We start from the raw sequence: 20,036 nt of genomic DNA on the forward strand, positions 1-20,036 counted from the left end.
GCCTGGGGCTTGGTAACAGTGTTTTTAAGGCCATTTGGACTTCTTTGTATGTCCTGGGCTCTTGACTTGTATTCAGATGTGGGAATTGAACGTATAAGAGATAAAGGTGCCTTTAAAAAAAGAAGGACAGTTAATAGGGTGCTTTTCATTATTGACTCTCATTGTGAAGATGTGTAAATATGGGGAAAACTATGGTTTTTTTCACCATACCAGTGTTCAGTCAGTAGAATGCTGCTACTGCTGGGCTCTTTCATGGTTTGTAATGTAGCTCCTAGAAAGATGGTATAATTTAAAGAACTTGTTAAGGCTTGGCAGTTTTGCTGGGCTCCAGGTTGTAAGGAGTTCACCCATGATCTCTCTCACGTGAAACTCCTGTGTCTGGCTTCCTCCCTTCATGGTGCATGCGCAGGCCTGAGATAAACTTCTGGTTCTCTTTCTTCTTCACTCTTCCTGCAATTCCACAGGCTTGTCTGTCAGCCTTAAACTTTCCTGTAGGTACCACCTTTCTTCTAGCCTCTGTCTTTTTGTCCTTGAATTACTAGTTCTCTCAGTGAGATAAAGACTTTTCTTTGTAGCTGGGCCATCTCTGTAAGACTCCCTGGATTACATTATTTGGTTCTGACAGAGGAAAAAAAGTGGGTGAGTTGCTTTGAATTCACATGCTTTTATTTGGGCCAAACAAAAGAGCAAACCAAAGAAACAAAGAAAAAAGAGGCAAGTGACAAATAAACAGATGAAAATGTCTTCATTTCAAAAGAACATCCATTATTTATTTGCTTTGCCGTTATATTTCATTACTTCTCCATTACTTTTTTTTTTGGAAGAAATTGTTTCAGGAGAGGAAATAGAAGTCTCATTTTACCAACCAATGTCCAGACCATTTTGGGAAAGTGTGACACAAGGGACGCTTACTGTCAGATAAAGCCACCATCGTAGGTGAGCTGAACACACCTCAGTGAGAGTAGCTGTTGCTTCAGGAATTTGAGGAGAAGCAGGCAAGAAGGAAAGTGTTTGTGTGCCATGTGCCAGGCACAGATTTCCTTTGCTTTGATTTGACTTTTACTAGAAATGAGTGGGTTAGTGACTGGGCAGGGATCGCAGGTGACACACTGGGGCTTGGCATACCAAGGAAAACCTGAGGCCACTTGGACTTATGTACTGAGTGAAAAATTCAGCTTTATGGCTCTCCTGGAGTCTGACTGAAATAAGACTGGTAGTAAACAACTTATGTGCTAATAGCAGGGTGCCTTAGCATGCAGGTTTGGAACAGAAGTAGTGAGTGCCTTTAAGCATTGTTTTATGGTGTTGTGTGTTTCAGACTGAAAAATGGCCACAAGCTTTATTACTTTAATATGAACACTTTTTCATTACTCTCTCCCTCCCCCCTCCTGCAGACTGCTGCATTCATCCATTATAGTGACTCTTCTTTCCCCTTCACCTGGTGTTTTTCACAGCGTGGGGGACGTGGGTGGCAGGAGGGACAGCTGAGGACATAATGGACCTCATCTGTTGCCAAGTGAAGCCAAAGCCCAGGCTGCCACCGGATAACCTGTTGAGGTAACTTACAGAGCGCTCAATGATGACAGCATCCCTCCTGCCATTTTTGCCAGTTTCCAGTGACCTGCAAGGAGACTGCACCTCTTACGAGACCTTTTCCCTTTAGGTTTTTCCATCCTCCCTCCTGCTCCTTGATGGCAGGGGTTTTGCAGTGCAGATGTTGTTATCCATCCTTTCTCAACCCTTGCAATCAGCTATTTTCACTTCACTTGCCACTAAGGGCTGTGTGCTAGCATGTTTTAAAACTGGGAAACAAGCAGCCATGATTCACAGGATCGAATTTGCCCTGCTTTCTCCTGCAATGTGGAGAAATGGTGTTAAAAAGTTTTTTTAAAAATCCTATTCTTATATTCTTTTTCCCATTCCAAGTGTGTCAAATTAAGTTTATCTCAGAGCCAGTACCAGCAGTAACCAGAGTTAAATTAGCCTTCCTGTTAGCTCTGCTTGGGTTTCACTTTTCAACAAGCCTTAGTAAAATAAATTGTGCCTCACATGTCTTTAAATTTCATTATCATGACCTAACCTAATTCGCTATAAATTATTTCTACCTCAGCTTCTTCAGCTGTGAACTTGCAGCCTCAAGTGTCTTGCTTATTGGATCATTGCCCAGCTAATCAAGACTTTTTTTTCTTCTCAACTCCTGCTTTTTGTATCACCTAGGTCTGCCAAAGTCAACTTGGCTGTGTAACCTCAGAGGGGACACACAAAGATACATTCTTGTCTTTAAAATAAGGGTTTTATTGAACCAAGTTTCAGTCTGCTCTGTTGTGCTCTAGTGCTAATAAAGACCTCTTTTCCTTTAGTAAAAATGTGACCTCAAGGGTTTGTTTTCTTTTTGGAGGTAGCCATTGCAACACTTCCTTTTGGCGCTTCCTTCCATTTGTTTTCTCCTTGGGAAAAGTGACTGACAGGAAGATCTCTGCACACTCAGTGTCGAGCAGTTGTGCCTTGTTTGGTTTTTGGGTGGTTTTTTTTTGTTTGTTTGGTTTTGGTTTTTTTGTTGTTTTTTTTTTCACAGCTAGATTCTATGTCTGATAAAGGCTGGTGCTTATTTCCACTGAAAAAAAGCAGTTTTTTTTTTCTTTAGAGCTGTTCCTTTCATTTAGCAGTTGGTGATAACTTTTATTTCAGCACTGTGAACGTTGACGGCTCGCTTGCTCCTCACCCAGCTGATGAGCTGCAAACAAGCTGAATTTTTTGCTGAGTAAGGGTCTGAGAACCCTAAAAGCATTACAGCCTGCAACCTCAAATTGTAATAACAACTTGCTATCATTGTATGTCCTCAGAAGATAAACTTAATACAGCAAGTTTTATTATGACTTTGGAAAAGTATTACTACATAGTTTAAAAAAAAAAAAAAATTACCTGACTTCCTGGGAAGCCTTGGGGATGCTCCAGAGCACTTATTTCAAAATGAAAACATGCTGATTGTTGCTAAGATGTAACACATGTAATTTGAACAGTTCTTTAATGGCAACTGAGGGCCTTATGTAATTCACCAGCAGATTAAAAAATAGCCAGTTTGTTTGACTTTCGTTTGGAGAAAGTGGTAACATGCAGCTCTTGATGATGAACAGTGGAACATTATCTTTCAGTATAGCCGTTTTTTATTGAAAACAGACACTCCTGCTTGGTGTCTGGATCCTGGTGGAGCAGATATGTCTGCTGGAGCAGTTTAGCTCTTATGGTGATTGTTGATACAGGGATTGTTGATACAGGTGCTGCAAGAACAGTGGGCACAAAAGGTATTGCCCTGGGCACACAGAGGTCTTCTCAGTTCAGAGATGTTTCAGTCTGACCTAAATTTTTGGGCTCAGTATGGGGTTTACTGGTAAAACAACATGTCATGTGGTAGGGGGTAGGGGGTCAGATTAGATGATCTAATGGCTCCATCTGGCCTTAAATTCTTAACTAGGGGAGTGCTGCCAGCACAAGATGGCACTGAAGCTTTACACTGCTAGATTTTTCTTTCTTGGGAGATCCTCACCTGAAGCAGGGCTTCAGAAGTTGTACTTGGGCTAGTTTTTTCCACAGCCTCTAATGGCAGTAGCTGCCAGCAGAGCTTAAAGTGTGTCCTGATGGGAACCTGGTAATCTTGTTTTCATGGAAGTACAAAATCCCAGTGTCTGTTTATTCCAGATTACCACATGTTGTGCTTTTAGAGTTATAATGATACCTAAATATAGAAGGAAAATCTATTATTAGGACAGGAAAAAACGAGGTAATTTTCTCTGGCAAGCTAATGAAAAAGAAATTACAGTTATTTGAAGCTGCTCATAGATTAAAACATTAGAAGCGGGGATGTGTTTTTTGGGTGTTTTGATGGATGGGTGGTTTGATACAGTAGGTTATGGTACTTTTGCTTGACGCCTTTGGTGCAGAAATGGAAGTGTGGTTGTAGATGTGCTCTTGGCTCTCTCAGCTATGCAAATGGCAGCGTGCAGGTGTAATAACCATTGGCACAGCAAAACCAGCATCACTGATCAGCCAGTTTCTTTGGCAAGCTCAAATGGCTTGCAGCTAACTCAGTGTGTCACTTGATTGTAGAAGGTCACTTGAATGTCTTTTAAAGTTGATTAATTGCTTATTGATCTCATAATTATTCAATACTTACTGTCTCTTCTGCTATTTTCTGAATTATATTGATAAGTCACAATTTTAATTTCATTAGGAAAACCTTGTGGTTTTGTGATGTTGAGCATTCGCTTTCAGGTTTAGAGCTTTTAATTAGAACTTTCAAACTTGATTGGTTTCTTTTATATTCTGGAACACATTTTATTTTTCTTGCATTTTTCTAAATGAGTTACCCTACTTCTGCATTCTTTAAGATCCTGTTAATATACAGGTAGCATATTTCAAAGCACAAGGAGCTGAATTAATAACTGCTGAGGTGCTATCTTTTAACTGCTCTCCCCTTTTGCTAATTTATCTTGTGGGGATTTTTCTCCCCTTTAAAATTTTTTCAAAGTAATTGCTTTGGAAGTGTTCTTTTTCTTGCTAGTCTCATCTTGTGTATTACTATTATTCAGGTTGCTTAATTTTAGTAATAGCCTCTGCTGGCTCCTTTCAAATTCTTTGTGCCATGAATTATTGCTCTATGTTTGTCTCACTGGGAAGTTGTGCAGGAAGAGAAACAGCCTTGACTTCCTGGCTTTTAACACAACAGGGTGATCTAGACTCAGTAAAAGCAAGAGTTTGTGAAAGTGGGTACTGAACTGTCACTGTGGCACTACCTCTGCTCACATCTGTATTTCCTATTGAGCTGTCTAACCCAAGAAATTATTTCATCTGTAGTGACCCATTGTAGTTCCTGGGAACCTGCTCTGTGACAGAGGATCAGCTGGAAAAAGCAGCTTTCAGCCATTTTCTACTTTTTTCTCCTTCTTCCTCTCTTGCTTCGGAGCCTGCAGCACCTCTCTTGCAGCATTCCCTGGTGCCCAGGTGTCTGCTGCCAGCAGCTGTCCTGCTGCTGCTTTGGGCAACTGATGGCAGCTTTGCAGAGCCACCAGTGTGTTCCTTGCTGAGCAGTCCCCTCAGGGTAGCATGCTCATTTCTGCCTTGCTGACTTTATTATCAGCACAGCCTCCCCAGCCTAATTACAACCTCTGTCTTCTACTAAGTTGCAGGAGCATTTGGATGAACCTCAAATGAGCTTAAAGATCACGGTACACAGAACCAAATAAACACTCTTAAAACTGGAAGAAAGGTCTCTAGGTGGTCTGAATCTTGCTTATCTTTGCACTAGCCTTATTTCCTTAAAGGCCTGTCAGTTTCTGATAACACAGTTTTGTTAGCAGGGGTTACATTTGCACTTTGCAAAAATAGAAGGAGGTCTTCAACTGGGCAAGGACACCATCTGCAGTCACCAGATGCAGTTATCAAGATTAAATTGCAAGACTTGCCACTGATTATGCTGGTAATCATTGAAGTAATCAGTGTAATTATCTTGAGATCAAGACAAGATTTTCTCTGATCTGATAGATTCTGCCTAATTAAGTTGAAGTAGCATCCATCATTAGCTGCTGGAAAGACTATGGCTCCAACTGGGCACTTGTCTGTTTCACTTTGATAATGTTATTTTATAATATGGGAGAAAAAATAAATCAGCAAATATTGTGAAACTGACACCTTATGATGAAAACATTTTCCATTGGGTTGTGTCAGATTTCTTGAAAACCTACAGCATTCCTTATTCATGGAAGGTTCCTAGGTATTCTCCTCATAACCAGACTTTTTAGAAAAGACTTTAGTCTGGATCTCTTTACCCAAGGAAGATGAAGTATTTCCACTTCAGGTTATTTTAAGCTTTCAGAGTATATTTTTTTCTACTATAGATCATGTGGAGGATTGACTCAGCTGCAGCTGGAAAGGATTTTCTTGCCAAATAGAATGGTTGTTGATGTTTTCTCAGAAAATGTGACTGAGACTTGGTAGAATATAATCCCAAACTCTGATGCACACTAATAATCTATAAAAAAAATTATAAAGCTTTGGAGAACTCTTCACAAGTGGTCATGTGTGTTGGAGCATTTTCCTTTAGCATCTGTAATGTGGTTCTTAATGTTCTTATATAGTGGTATAAACATCTTTTTTCAGATGTGTTTGCTGAGCAGTAACTGGCATATCTTGAGCCTTTGTTAATTTCTTCTATAGGTTGTCAAGACAATTTCTTCCAAATATAGTGATAAATTATGTTAAAGATTATGATGTATCTTATGTCTTGTGCCTTTCATTTTTAACTTGCTTTATGTTGCCACTACATATGCACTGTATGTGTATGTAACATTTTGCTTCCTTCTTCAAATGGCATAAGTATGCATACAAAATGCTGTTTATATTTCCCATCAGGGTATATTGCTCAGTGATGGGACAGGAACCGTCTGTAGTCTATGTCAGATAAAGAGGATACAGGAGATAACAAAGAGAAGTAGGCAGCACTGAATACCTTCTAAAAAGCAGGTGATTCAATCTTTGGTAAGGCTCAAAAGAACGAGGTCTAACATCATGCCCAACAGCTGTTTCTTTAATTTCCAGCAAGTTACCAAATTTCATTCTGAGAAATGTGTTGCCACAGAAGACTTACAAGAGCAAAGCATCATAGGAGATGATTGGTAATATTTTTCTGTCATCAATCTGTTATTATATCTGCTAAGCATCACACAATTATTTATCAGCTGAGAGTTATGAAATAATTCCTGACTTGATGCGAAAAGGGAAAAAAAGTCTAATACATTTTTTAACACGAACCAAACCCATCAGTCTTAAAGTGCTGATTCATTTGCCCACACAGTATAATTAAGATGTTAATCGGTAATAAGGAGTGATACATTCAGTGATCTCACAATCAGAAAATAATTATAGGTTAAAATCTTCATTTGGCTCTCCTCAACCATTTTATTACTCTGTGACAGGTAAGGGAGTGCATTCATAGCTCAGGATTTATAAACCTTTACCTACACACTTTGCTTCTACAACTGGAAAAGGTTTGCAGTTATATATATATGCCTATACTGGAAGTTTTTTGGGAACAGAATCTTGACTGGCATCCTGAGTCCTGTCGTAGGGGAGAATATTATAGTTTGAGTACATTTGGCATTTCATTAGATAATGAATCCATTATGTAGTTGAAGTTCAGGCTCACACTGATTAATCATGACATTTCAATTATTCATAGCATCAATGATCTTTTGCACCCCTTTTTCCCACCTCATTTGCCGTTGGCATCTATTAATTTCTCTTTTTACTGCTTTAGGATTTTTCATCTTGCCATATTCTGAAATCCTGAAACTCTTCCACTGCTGGAGACTTCCATCTGGGAATTTAAATGACCTGGCACCTTGCAAGCAGCTTGTGGCATCTCTGTGGTTTGGTGCTTCATGGCATCTTAACTGCCTACCTTCAAGGTGGCTGAGCTGTGAAGCAGCCAGGCCTCCACATTTGAGGAGTGACATGGAAAGATGCATGAAAGACACAGGTCTTCCTGGGAGTCCAAACCAGGTTCTTGTTTCATCTGCTAAATGGAATTTCTTCATGTTGTCCTGGAGCCATGGAGAGGGTTGAGTTGCCTGACTTGCAGTCCGTCTGTGCAGCTAGTGAGATTACCCTTGGCCGTGGTGTGCTGACAGCACATAGGTGACATTGTTTTAAAGGATTGTATTGTTTGTTTGGAGGAATTCACTTGGTACCCATGCAGTTCTATAGTGCACAGACAGCACAGAGGTCAGAAGTGGCTGCTGAGTTCCCCTTTGGGTCCTACTGCTCCTGTCCAGCTCCAGCTCGCACATATTTCAGCTTGCATACATTTCAGCTCAGTACCCACTCAGTCAGTCACATTGTCATGGTGTAGTTTTATCATATATACATAGGTATGTAAAAAAACTCACAACTTCTTATTTTTACATCAATCTTATTGTGTTTTTAAAATTTGTGGGCTGATTCAGCCTGCAGATGTTGGTGGAGCCAGGCAGGATTTGATGGAGGCTTTTCCCCAGTGTGCACAGACTCTGCTGGCCCCCAGAGGCTCAGATGCTCTCAAACCTGCTGCACAGGACAGGCCAGGGTGCAGCTTACAGACCTCCCGGTCTGTATTTACCAGTACTGTAAGATTTACTAAGGGAGGAGGTACGTAAATAGTTCTTTCTCAAATATCTTCTCTGTTTTAACTCTTCCTAAATATGCCGTTAGCAATTGCTTGAGAGTAGTGGTGGCAAATCTCTTTCTTTGGGTTCAGGTAAAATTTTCTTGTCCTCAGTCCTCTAGTGAACTGGACTTTTCAGGCTGGATAATCACCTGTTAATTTTAGCCTATAATCTCCATCTTATGACTATCTTGTCAATACTAAATGCAAGGTAATATTTTTAGAGATGAAGTGTTATATGGCTTTTAATGACAAGGGAGGAAAAAAGAGGAGTACAAAGTCACAAAACACAGCTCTATGGATGTGGGATAGCAGGGGATGGGGTGTATGTTTTGTAAGAAGCAGACTAGCATTACAGGAAGCAAAACTCGTGGGAAACAATGTATTAGAAAGGGGCATATTTTCTATTTTAATGGTTAATTTGCTAAAACCGATGTAACCCAAAAATACTCAATATGGCAAAGTTAAGACCTGTTTTAATAGAAAATAGAAATTTAGATTTATCAATGAGGGAAAAATGTTATAATAATGTCAGGTCTCTATAAAGCATCTCAGTAATTTTCTGGAAGTTAATGATCTTTTTCAGTGCTCCATTTAATGGATTTTTAGTTACAAAATTTTAATATTTATTCAAAGTGCAAGTTTGCTTTAAAGATGTCTAAAAAAAGAGCCCTGTAGGAGTTTATTTCTTGCACTTTTCTAATTCTGTATCAAAATTCCAGTGCTGGCATGCAAGAAAGTTGTTACTCTGAAGGATAGGACTTAGACCAGGCTTGAAAAGTTGATCTCTTTTTCAGGGATCACTTGAGGTCTTACTGGGAGTTGGAGCTTATTTTGAAGGCAGTAGCACTGCCCACAGAAATAGGAGCTGTCTCTAGATTCATGTATGAGTTGTATGGGCTGTACGGGAGGATGGGAGGCACCCTGATATGTGCAGTGCATCTCTGATGTGGGGGGCCTGCAGTTGTTCGTGGTACTTTCAGTATTTACTGAGGATGCAGTGATGTTGTGGATTCTGTGATCCCAAGGAATGTGGAGCTCTGCAGTGCCATTTGGGATCCATTTTCAAAGGAGGGCTTCTCTAGGTACTGTGCCTAAAGTTAGTAGCAAAGTCTACTTAAACTTTACGGCTGTATATCCTTGGAAGTATGGTAAGCCTAGGCAGGCGAATTGTGCCTCAGTCCCTATGATCCACATTCTTAGGAAGCTGGATTGTACATAATTTTTTTCCAAATTTTCTGGTGGTTGAAAGTGACAGACCAGACAGATTGAGTACAGTCATGATGCAGCCAACAGCTCACCCCCTGTGGTTGAACCATTGGCTTCTTCTCTCTTCTGATCTTGCCTGTTCGTTTGAGCACATCAGCTACAGTAACAAGAAATTCCTTTCTAATCACGGAGCCTTCAGTAGCCTTAAGTACAAACTGTATGTGCAGTTCTGAGCATTAGTAGTTAGCTGTGACCCCTTTGACATTGCTGGAGTAATAGATACAATCTTTTTCATCAGCGGGCCCAGCTTTTAAGAGAGAGCAGAGAGCTGCTGCTTATTCTTCCCATCACTGTTTGATAAGCAGGTAAAACAAGTGAGGCTGCTGTGTGTGAGTCTGGGAGCTCTTGTGTTGGCATGTACCTGTGTGATCCTGTTCCTCAGACTCAATTTGTGGCCCTTGTTCTGTGATTTAACAGGAATTTTCCCATAAAAACATTTATACTAAATACATTAGGTCATGGTTTTGTCTTTATGTGTGAGATCTTGCTTGATGAAGAGCTGTCAGGAGAAGGATAATGGTCTTGATTTTTCCTCAAAAATAATGTTTGGGAGTTCACCTGGCACTGAGAATTCAGGTAAAATTCCAAGTAGAAGTGTTGTCCTACTGGTCCAACTTGAACAAAAATATTTTAATGTCACAGGTAATTTTTGTAGTGCTAGGAAGTAATTTTTGAAGGACCCTACTAAAAATGTAGATACACAATGCTTGGAGAGGTCATCTGCTGAACAAATAGGGAGTAAATCCTTCTCTTGCTTCTGAAAGATACAAATTTGCAGGAAGAGTGTCATCAACAAGTGGCTCCATTGATTTCACCTGAAGGTTTAGGGGATTGTCTGTGCGGGTGTGTTCTACATACTGTAGGCAGAATACCTCTCAAGGTTGGTGTAGTCTCTGCTTTTGAGTCCTCTGAGAGCAGTGGCTGGCTCTCAAGTGCAAGGATTTGGTATCTGCTCCATTCTCTTTTATGGAGGCAGGGGATGTGTGAGTACTTGGGTCATGACCAAAGCTGCCATGTGGACTCCGAAAGTCTCAACACTGCAGCAAAAACCCCTTCCCCTAGTCAGGCATCTTTAACTAAACATATATGATGGATTGTCTTTTTATGCATCTTTTGTTGTCTTAGTATTGCCCTAAACATCAAAACATGTCATTTTTTGGCTGTTCTTTGTGATGGTTATAGGATTCCTATCCTCCTATATCTTTCTTTGAAGACAAAACAGGATAAATTAATATTGCAGGCAGTCTTGTCCTGGACTTTCTGTATGACTTGCTTGAGTCTGTGGAGCCTCTCTCCGTGTCAGTAGTTGGAGGCACTAATGCATCCTCACATCACTAGTTTCTTGTGGGGAGAAGTCATTATTCAATTAGATAATTTAGTAGTGTTGCATTCAGGAGCTAAAATACAGTCTCTGCACCTTGTTTGCAGTAAAGACAAATACTTGCAAATACCTGACACCTGAAGCTCAGTGGAATTCTCACTGTGTATTAAAAGCAATGTGCTTTCCCTGAGGATTTCAGGATTTGTACATTTTCCTACATCATTGGATGTAGGCATTGAGTGAATGGTCTTGGGGGAGCTCGAGAAGAGGAAGCCTTGGAAACCTGTTTAAATTGCAAGACTGTAAAGAGCTCTTCTGTGCAGTCTTTTGTCTGTAGTATTATTCCCCTGAAATATTTGACTTGGTATTAGGTATTCTATGTTTGTACTTGTATTTTAGAAATGTGCACAAAAAGCCTTTTTATACCACAGTGCCACAAGTGCTCCTGGTATTGCTGTCATTTCCCTTTGCCTTCATTCACTTTTTAATTTCTTTTTTTTTTCTTGCTTTATTTGAAGATTTATAATTAATTCACATATTTTAATTCTGTGTCTTTCATCCCTTTGTCTGTAGTCATTACTATTTCTTCTGGTACATCTCTATTGTGTTTGTTCCAGCTCTGACACCTTCTTAATTTATTGTGTTCCAAGCAAGAGGAAATTAGATATAGCTCAAGAAGCCACAGATCTTCCTACTGGCATTAGAAATGTGTGAATCCTAGCTTTCTTTTCTTTTCTTGCAGTCACTATAAGTAAAGAAAGTTCTTACTCTAAGTTTATTGTTGAAACCTAAACCTCAGAAATCCCTTCAATTGTATATTCTGAAGCAAACAAAGCTCTGTTTACCCTGACTGGTGCTCAGTCCCATTGTGTTTCTTCTGGTTAATTTACTGGGAATTTGCTGAGCTTTGCTCTTACTCAGACAAGTTTTGTTGAGTGGGTTGTTAATTGCAGGTTTAAACTTGTATTTGCTCTATCTAACAACTTAAAATATTGCAAGTTCTTTCCTCTCTATATTAATTCACTTAGTTAGGCCTTTAGAAGAGGCACTGCTTCATTAAACACTATCCTGTTTAGTCTGTAATGACTCCACTTCTTCCACTCTAAACGCATTAATACATTAAATAGTTTCATTTGTCTTCAGTGGGATGAGGATGTTCTACAAAGGGGCTTGGGGCCTCTTTGATACATGCTCTTTAGTGGTGTAACAGTGCTGTGGAGAACTCAGCAGAGTCTACACTGTATTTCCAGGTTGACTGGGGGTTTTTTTAGCCTGTAATGAAGCAAATTTGATATTAATTTGTCACATTCTGATAAGAACAGGATAATTTTTGTGCTTCTATAAAATGAAGTACCCAAGACTGCTTCAGGTCTTTGCTCTTTCCCCCCAGTCTCTTGCTGCAGTAGAGCTCCAGCACCACTGGTGGGAAGCCACTGTGTACAAGTAGTAGGTGATGAGATGATGCTCCTTCTGTGGTGATGAACTGGAACACTCATCTGCTCTTCTGGTGCAGCAGCACAGCAGTGAGACTCATGAACATGAAGGGAAAAGAAAATAGGTGGCTGTTTTTCCAGGGGACTGGCTGTCCTGCCACAGCACACGGGGCTGCTGCAGGGAGCAGCAGATTGCCAGCTCCGAGTGCCAGCGGGAGCAGCTGCCAGCTCCAGCTTGGCCTCTGAATGGGCTGCACATTTCAGCAAGTACTTAGCACTTTTGGGCAGGCTGGGAAAAAAGCAACTTCTGGAGCTTACCTCCTCCAGTAGCAGATTTCTGTCTGGTCTGAAGAGCAGGCACCGCAGTGACCAAAGAGCCAAAGGGAAAAATGGGAAGGATGCATGCACCCACTGCAACAGGGTTCTTTCATGTAAACCCTGTTTGTTCCATAGAGGTTATGAAGGGTTTCATTGACTTGGAAAGTGCCACCTCTCTTTCCTCAGAGGGAGCTTTTCATGCTCTGCTTAGTTTCCTTCTAAGCAGTTTCACGTTTCCAGGGTTAACTTCACAATTTCTCATTTCTAACAATTATATTTCTTTTTAATTTTAGAGTAAAAATTTTCTGGAATCCAAGTTTAAGCTTTCTGTTTAGGTTCTTGGGCAATAACTGATTTAAACAATAGGTAAGTTGAAGATTAATGGTGATATACTACTCTCTCCAGTAGTTGCAGTGAGAGTATGCTGAGTTTGTGTGAGCCTTCCCAAGCCATGGAGTAACCACAAGTAATGTACATGCTGTTAGGATTGGTTTGGATTATTTTATTTTTCTTTTCTTGTAGGGTTACTGACATACTGAGCCTGAGCAGAAAGGGTTAAATAGAACTTGAGCTATGGGTTTGAAATTATGCTTGACACATCGGATCCATATTACTGCAATGTGTCAGCAACTGCAGTTGGTATGTCAGTTCTGCAAGTAAAAAAGTGATTGCAATGCAATTTCTTCTTTTTCATGTAGAATCACACATATCCTTCGTGCAGGGATTTTCTTGTTCAGTGGGCTACAGTATGGATTTAGAAAAAAACATAATACATTTATATGTAAATGCAACCTGAAGGCTACACATATCCGAGCTGCGACAGAGAGCATGTACATGAAAACAAATGGACCTGTTGTTAGAAAATCATAGTTTACCTTAATAGGGGTGGTGGTGGAGGGGAAGGGTTGTCTTTGAAACCATATAGGTCCGCATTTCAGACTTCTGTATTTGTATTCCAGTTAAAGGAGAAAATGGAAAAGCTTCTGGATATTTGCTATTTTAAAGCCAGCTTGAGGGGGGAGAAGCAAGAAACAGTATATGTCCTATTAGCAAATTACATTCTGTGAATAAGATATTTTAGTGTTCGGCTTGTATATAGGTTTTGTAAGTTTTATTTGTTTTGGAGGGTGGGATATGGGAATTTTTGGCAATTGTTCAGTTTCTTTTTGTTACATGAAAAGAAATTTAAAAAAAAAACTGGAAGTAGAAATTATTTCTGTGGGTCTCATGAAATGCTGAGAGGTACAAGAAATCCAGCATTCTAAAGCAAAAGAGAAGGAGGGGGAGACAAACAAGGAGATGGTGGGTGATTCTGGTGTCTTGAAGCAGCCTTTGCTTTACCTGATTTTTGTTCCTTGATACAGTAAAAATATTTCCTTGCTGAGGTACTCAGATTTGGACTTACAGTAGCATAAATTATTTTAAGATAAGTTCACATTAACGACCACAAATTCCTCACTTATCCTGTCATTGTTGCTGGAGATACAAGTCTTAGCTCCTATCGATGCATCTTCTACTTCAGCAAGGGAAAATGCAATTTAGTTTTATAGCTATTTTAGAAGAGTCTGTGATAAAAGCAAACCAGTGCCTTCCCTAATAAGTATTAAAGATCAAACCTCTGCAATTTGCAGTAAGTGTAGTCTATACTCCTAAAAATGTCCTGGGGATTTATGCACTAAACTCAGAGTAATGCTAATAGGAGTTTACCTAAGATAATAAATAATTTCTTTAGTGTGGCATTTCCCTTTAACATCTTATTATTTCTATTTTTTAATGCAAACAAAGTTAGAATTGGAGTTTGTGGTATAAAGAACCTTTTTTTCTTCTTCTCTGTAGGCATGCTTCTAAGAAGCATATTGGCCATGAGGAAGCCCATGTGCTAGTAACCAGTTTTTACTAATCCTGCCGAAGAAAATGAAGCCACGTTTCAGCTTTGCCAATCCTTTTCCCACCCTGTTGGCTGAATGAGAAATGGTCGTGTGATTATGCTGACAGCCCAGCATGCATTTGGTAGACCTGTGGTTAACTCGTTCCCTCTCCATGTGTCTGCTCTTACAAAGTTTTGTCCTCATGATACTGTGCTTTCATTCTGCCAGTATGTGCCCAAAAGGCTGCCTCTGTTCCCACTCCGGAGGTCTGAATGTCAGCTGTAGCAATGCAAACCTCAAGGAAATACCCAGAGATCTTCCCCCAGAAACAGTCTTACTTTATTTGGACTCCAATCAGATAACATCTATCCCCAATGAAATTTTTAAGGACTTGCACCAATTGAGAGTCCTCAATTTATCAAAAAATGGGATTGAGTTTATCGATGAACATGCCTTTAAAGGGGTGGCAGAAACCTTGCAGACTCTGGATTTGTCCGACAACCGGATTAAAAGCGTGCACAAAAACGCTTTCAACAACCTGAAGGCCAGGGCCAGAATTGCCAACAACCCCTGGCACTGTGACTGCACGCTGCAGCAGGTGCTGCGGAGCATGGCCTCCAACCATGAGACGGCCAACAACGTCATCTGCAAGACCTCTGTGCTGGACGAGCACGCAGGGAGACCCTTCCTCAACGCTGCCAACGACGCCGACCTCTGCAACCTCCCTAAAAAGACTACTGACTACGCCATGCTGGTCACCATGTTTGGCTGGTTCACCATGGTGATCTCCTACGTGGTTTATTACGTCCGACAGAACCAGGAGGATGCAAGGAGGCACCTTGAGTACTTGAAATCCCTGCCAAGCAGGCAAAAGAAACCAGATGAAGCCGATGACATTAGCACTGTGGTATAGTATTCTGAATCCAATGACTGCCCTTGTGAAGGGAACTAGAGTTGGATGACACTAAAACCAGAGGTTTACTTCTAACGTTCATTGTAAACATTAAGACTTTTGGGGCTTTTTTTCTTGTTTAACTGAATTACACCACTGTTGAGCTTTCTAACAGAAAGTTTTGTCCGGGTGGTAAACTTCAATTATTTCTCTGGTGGTATCCTAAAGCAAGTGAATTAATATGTAAACATTAGTTTAGACCCATTCCACTATTTAATAACGAAATTTATTTTTTTAATTTAAAAACCAAATAAAAGCTTAAATTTGAACCATGTAAAGCAGAGTAATTTATTGCCCAGAAACCTGTCCAGTGCCCGAGCACTCTTGGCTTGTTCAGTGCTCATGAGGTAGAAGAGAGGAGCGATGATGAAGTGGGCTGTGAGAGGCCCAGGACTCGAGAGTTCCCAAAGGGCACGTCTCACCCATGGGTGCAAGGTGAGCAACTGGTGAATGGTAGCCCATTTTGTGGACTGCCTGCCACGGTGGGAAAGGGGCACAGTGTGGGCAGAGCAGAATGCCCTGATTCTGAGTGTAAGGGACTGATGCTTGCTTAACCTCTTGGGGGGCATTTCGGCAGTGCTGGGGAGGAGGCAGCCTTGAGGAGCTACACCTCAGGACATCAAAGAGAGGTAAGCCAGGGGCGTGTGGTTGTTTTCATCTTACACCTTACTGCCTTGCATGAGCTTCAGGCAGGTGGCCTCAGCGCTGTGGAGTGCAGTGAGAAGGCAACAGCAGGCTTAGTATGATGGTTAAACTAGAGTACCACTAGTGATAATTTAAAAAAAAAAAAGCTGGTGGGTTTAAGCTGTATACTAGTTCGTAAGTAAATGTGACTTCTATTTTTTATGGAGCAGCCTTTTAAAAAATTGAAGAAAAAAAATGAAATAAATGAATCTATAGGGTGGGCATACTCTATTGTGTGTTCTAACATAACATATAACTATGTTTTTGTATGATTTTGTGGCTAAACGTTTGGGAAAATAGAAAGTCCACATGCAGTTAAACTCAGTCTTGCATATGAAATGGATGTTTTAAACCTCTGGTGTCTTTAAAAACACAGTGTTTTTTCTCTTTTCATAGATAAAATTTTCAAAGGGAACAAATCCACAAGAACATATTCTTCTTGTCCTTTATTACCATAATAAAATGATGCTTGTCTCTGGATGCCTAGATCCACTCTAATTGACATTGGAATATATATTACAGAAGGGTGGAATTAAAAGTGTATAAAATACTGCTTTGTAAGAGGAAGTGTTAAAGGTCAGCCTTAAAAAATGTAAAAACCCTCCAGAGTAATTTCTCTCGTTAGGTTATCTATTATTTCTGTTACAGTTCTGTTACAAGGGCAGAAGCTTGTTTATCTTAATTTTTTTTCAGAACACTGTTAAAATAATAGCTAAAGCTTGTTTAAAAGCAAGTGACAGAGTAGGAAAAAAAATTAAAGGTGCATAGAGTCAACTTTTTATGTCATCTTTACACTTTTTTGTCATCTTCATAGGGTGACTCCTTGTGACCGACTTAGCCGTTTTCATACCTCCATGAGCAGTTTTTGGCAAATTAAGAGAATGTTAATGTTTATAAAGGGCACAGTCTATCCATAAAATATCCACTGTCCCTGCCCTGATATTTCTGTCCCTGCCACCAACTCCCTTAAGTAAAAATATTATTTTCTAAGGAGAGGCTCTTGTTGATGACACATCCTCCTTAGTTAGCATTTTATGCTTTCCTGTTTCTAAGCTCTATCTATCTACCTAAGTCCCCCAAACTCTGTGTGGCCTCCTGCAGGACCCAAAAGTAGTTGGATTAGATACACGGGTGAGTCTGAAGAGAGCAGATAAAATGTTATACTGTAGTGGCAATATAACAAACTCTACCGAACAGGACATGTAGTGTCTCTGTGTAGGCTGAGCAAAATTACTTCCTGATGTAATTCCCGTAATTTCTCTAAAATTTCCTTCGGAGTTAAATTGGTCTCATTTCTGTTACTGTGTTCTCCAAGCAATATTTAGGATCCCAGCTAATATGCTACTGTGGTAAAAAACAGTGGGAACTAGCTAAAAGATTACTCTAAACTAGAGGTACTAACAATCAGGAATTTGGTCTTGTTTATTCACAGCTGAATGCAGGAATTTCTTCACAAAATTTTGATAGAATTATTTAAACAACATTGAAGAAATCCTAGTCGGCCTTGAAACACTTTAAAAACACTTGGCAGGTTTTAAATACCTAATTCCAAGCAATATTTTCAAAAAGAACCCCTCTTCCCAAAACTGGCTAAGAAAAAATATAAATAAGTTATCTTTAGGTTTTCTGTTTTTTTCTTTATTACTTGATCCATGAGACAGGATCTGGTATGGTTTTACCCCAGCGGAACTTCTGGCTTTCCAACTTTAAATTCTGACCCAAGCAAATTTAAACAAAGTTAAGCATTACTCTGTAGAAATGCTTTGGAGGGATGGTTTCAAGAAGATAAGAAGATGCTTGTTTTTATTGTGTTTACTTCACACCATTCTTTCCAAAACTACTCTCTCTAGAAAAGCCCAGGTGCTGCCCTTTGAAGTCAATGGCACAAACTTTTAGAATTTGATAAAAGTTAAACACTTCAAGGAGTTATTTTCATTTATAAAATAAGTTTTTCTGATAAATTAGTTATTTGGTATATTTTTATCTATAATACCTTAGTATGTAAATACAGATGAGAGGAAATGGGTGTTTCCTTACTCACAGAAGATAGCATATGATAGAAAATAAGAAGGGATATATATAACACAGTGATTTTTTTTTCTATTAGGATGCTTCAGGAAAAGCAGAGCTGGGACTTAATAGCTTAACTGTGATTAATTTCTCTATCCTGATTTTCTTACAGAAAACATCCATATTTTTGTTTCTAAATGGTAAAGGATAACTGTCAACATTTGTTTTTTCTTAAAACTAATGGTGGTTTTTCTCTGCTAATTTTCTAGTGTTATGCTCTGTGGGTAAGGTCTGTGATAGTGCATTTGGTCTGTGTGTATTAAGGCTCTGTCTTTGTTTCATTATCAGTTTGGTACACTATTAGATACAGATCTCTTCACTGTTAATTTACATTATATTTTTAATTCTTTGGTAGCAAGATTTTGCACTGCAATTGTCATAAATTTTGGGGGTTGAGTATGAACAGAAAATGTGGTGATCCATGTTCTGGTCTTCCCAGGAAGAAAAGAAGAGAATAGAATTTTTGTTTACCAAATAGATGCCATGCAGAAAATCTACCACATTTGTTTTTCAGCTTGAAAGAGGAAAATTATAAGCATTAGAAAGCAAAAAAAGGGAAGTAAAAGGAGCAGCTGTAGGCTTAAGCAGCTGAAGGTGTCATGGAGTCTTGCAAGGTGTTTAAATATGCAGTGGGGACTCAGAGTGAATCTAAATCAATTTGTAAAAGAGTGTCACTCTACTTCCATACCTGGAAAAAGAGTTAAACAAGCTAAACAAGAGCAAACGAGATCTGTTTTAAACACAATCTTTAAATTTAGGAGGTAAATCTAAAGAAGGAAAATATCTGAGGTTACATGTACAGTCATAGTATGAGCAAAACAAATAGGAACATTTTTCCTAAGCAAGTGAGAAACAGGAGTCCAACTAAAGCAAGAGACAAGAGTTCATCGGGTATTAAGGGAACACTGTGAATAGGTAGGGCAAATGTTTTGAAAGAAACTAGGCTAGCATTTGAGAAGAGGTAAAAGTCACCTATCAATTAGTTACTGGTTAAAAAATAAGAAACAAAAGTAAGAATTTATCTGTTGACTTGAAGGAAAATGGTTACTGAAATTTCTGAGTTGTCCCATGGAAATCAGAATGGGAGCAATGCTGTACAGTGTATTCGTGGAGAAGGGAGTTGATAATGAGCTGATAACATTTGTGGGTTATAAACAGTTATGGAGGGCAGTCCAGCCTACAGGTAACTGTGAAGAAATACAGAAGGGTCTCACATTTCTAAGTTGGCAAATGATGATACAAAGAAGATTGGATTTTGTGTGAATAATTATAAAGTACTGCAGATGGCACATGAGGATATTCTCTACATTGGCTGTAATCAAATGGAAAAAAAATCTTGGAGGCACAGTGGGAAGCTCTTCAGTGACAAACACCAGAAATTATTAGGCGGGAAAAAAATCAAACAGAGTAGTGTATGGCATAGACCACTGAATAAAATCTGTGATGAACATGCATCTGGAGCATTGCATTTCAGTTCTCCTTCTCTTCAAGAAAAAATTAACTTACTACTGAAATACTGAATATGTAGAGAAAGATAATAAGATAATCAAGGATATGAAGTTGTTTCCATAGGAGAAGATATCTAACATCCCTGTTCATGGAGGTGAGATAACATTAGAACTCACTGTAGTAACTGGAGTAGTAAACAAAAGGGAAATTCAGAAACTCTGATCTCTGTTTCTTGCAACAGAAAACATCAGTCTGGTTAGACAATATCAGGTAATGGATGCTGGGTTTTTTTAAAACATTTTTTTAGGGAGCATGCATTTAAATGAAGTACAGGTTACTGTATAGAAGAAAACATATTCAAAGGTTGGACTCCACAAATTCTCGGAAGTCAAGGTTGTTAACCATGCTAACATTATATAGATACTGTTCTCAACAAGGAAAGTCCCTGCTCCTCCCAGGAAGCAGGGGTGGTTTCCCT

At 39.4% G+C, this 20,036-nt stretch overlaps 1 protein-coding gene across 7 annotated transcripts in view; it reads left to right on the forward strand.

Moving 5' to 3' along the window:
- LRRC3B (leucine rich repeat containing 3B) overlaps positions 1 to 15,633 on the forward strand; it is a 45,316-nt gene extending 29,683 nt beyond the window's left edge. For all 7 annotated transcript variants that reach the window (XM_072924026.1, XM_032746524.3, NM_001245877.2 and 4 more), the window contains 1 exon segment: positions 14,372 to 15,633. In XM_072924026.1, the coding sequence (XP_072780127.1) occupies positions 14,537 to 15,316 (780 nt within the window). In that variant the 5' untranslated portion in view covers positions 14,372 to 14,536 and the 3' untranslated portion in view covers positions 15,317 to 15,633.
- Positions 15,634 to 20,036: the final 4,403 nt, after the last annotated feature.

Source organism: Taeniopygia guttata, chromosome 2 (genome assembly GCF_048771995.1).
Source record: "Taeniopygia guttata chromosome 2, bTaeGut7.mat, whole genome shotgun sequence".
NCBI lineage: Eukaryota > Metazoa > Chordata > Aves > Passeriformes > Estrildidae > Taeniopygia > Taeniopygia guttata.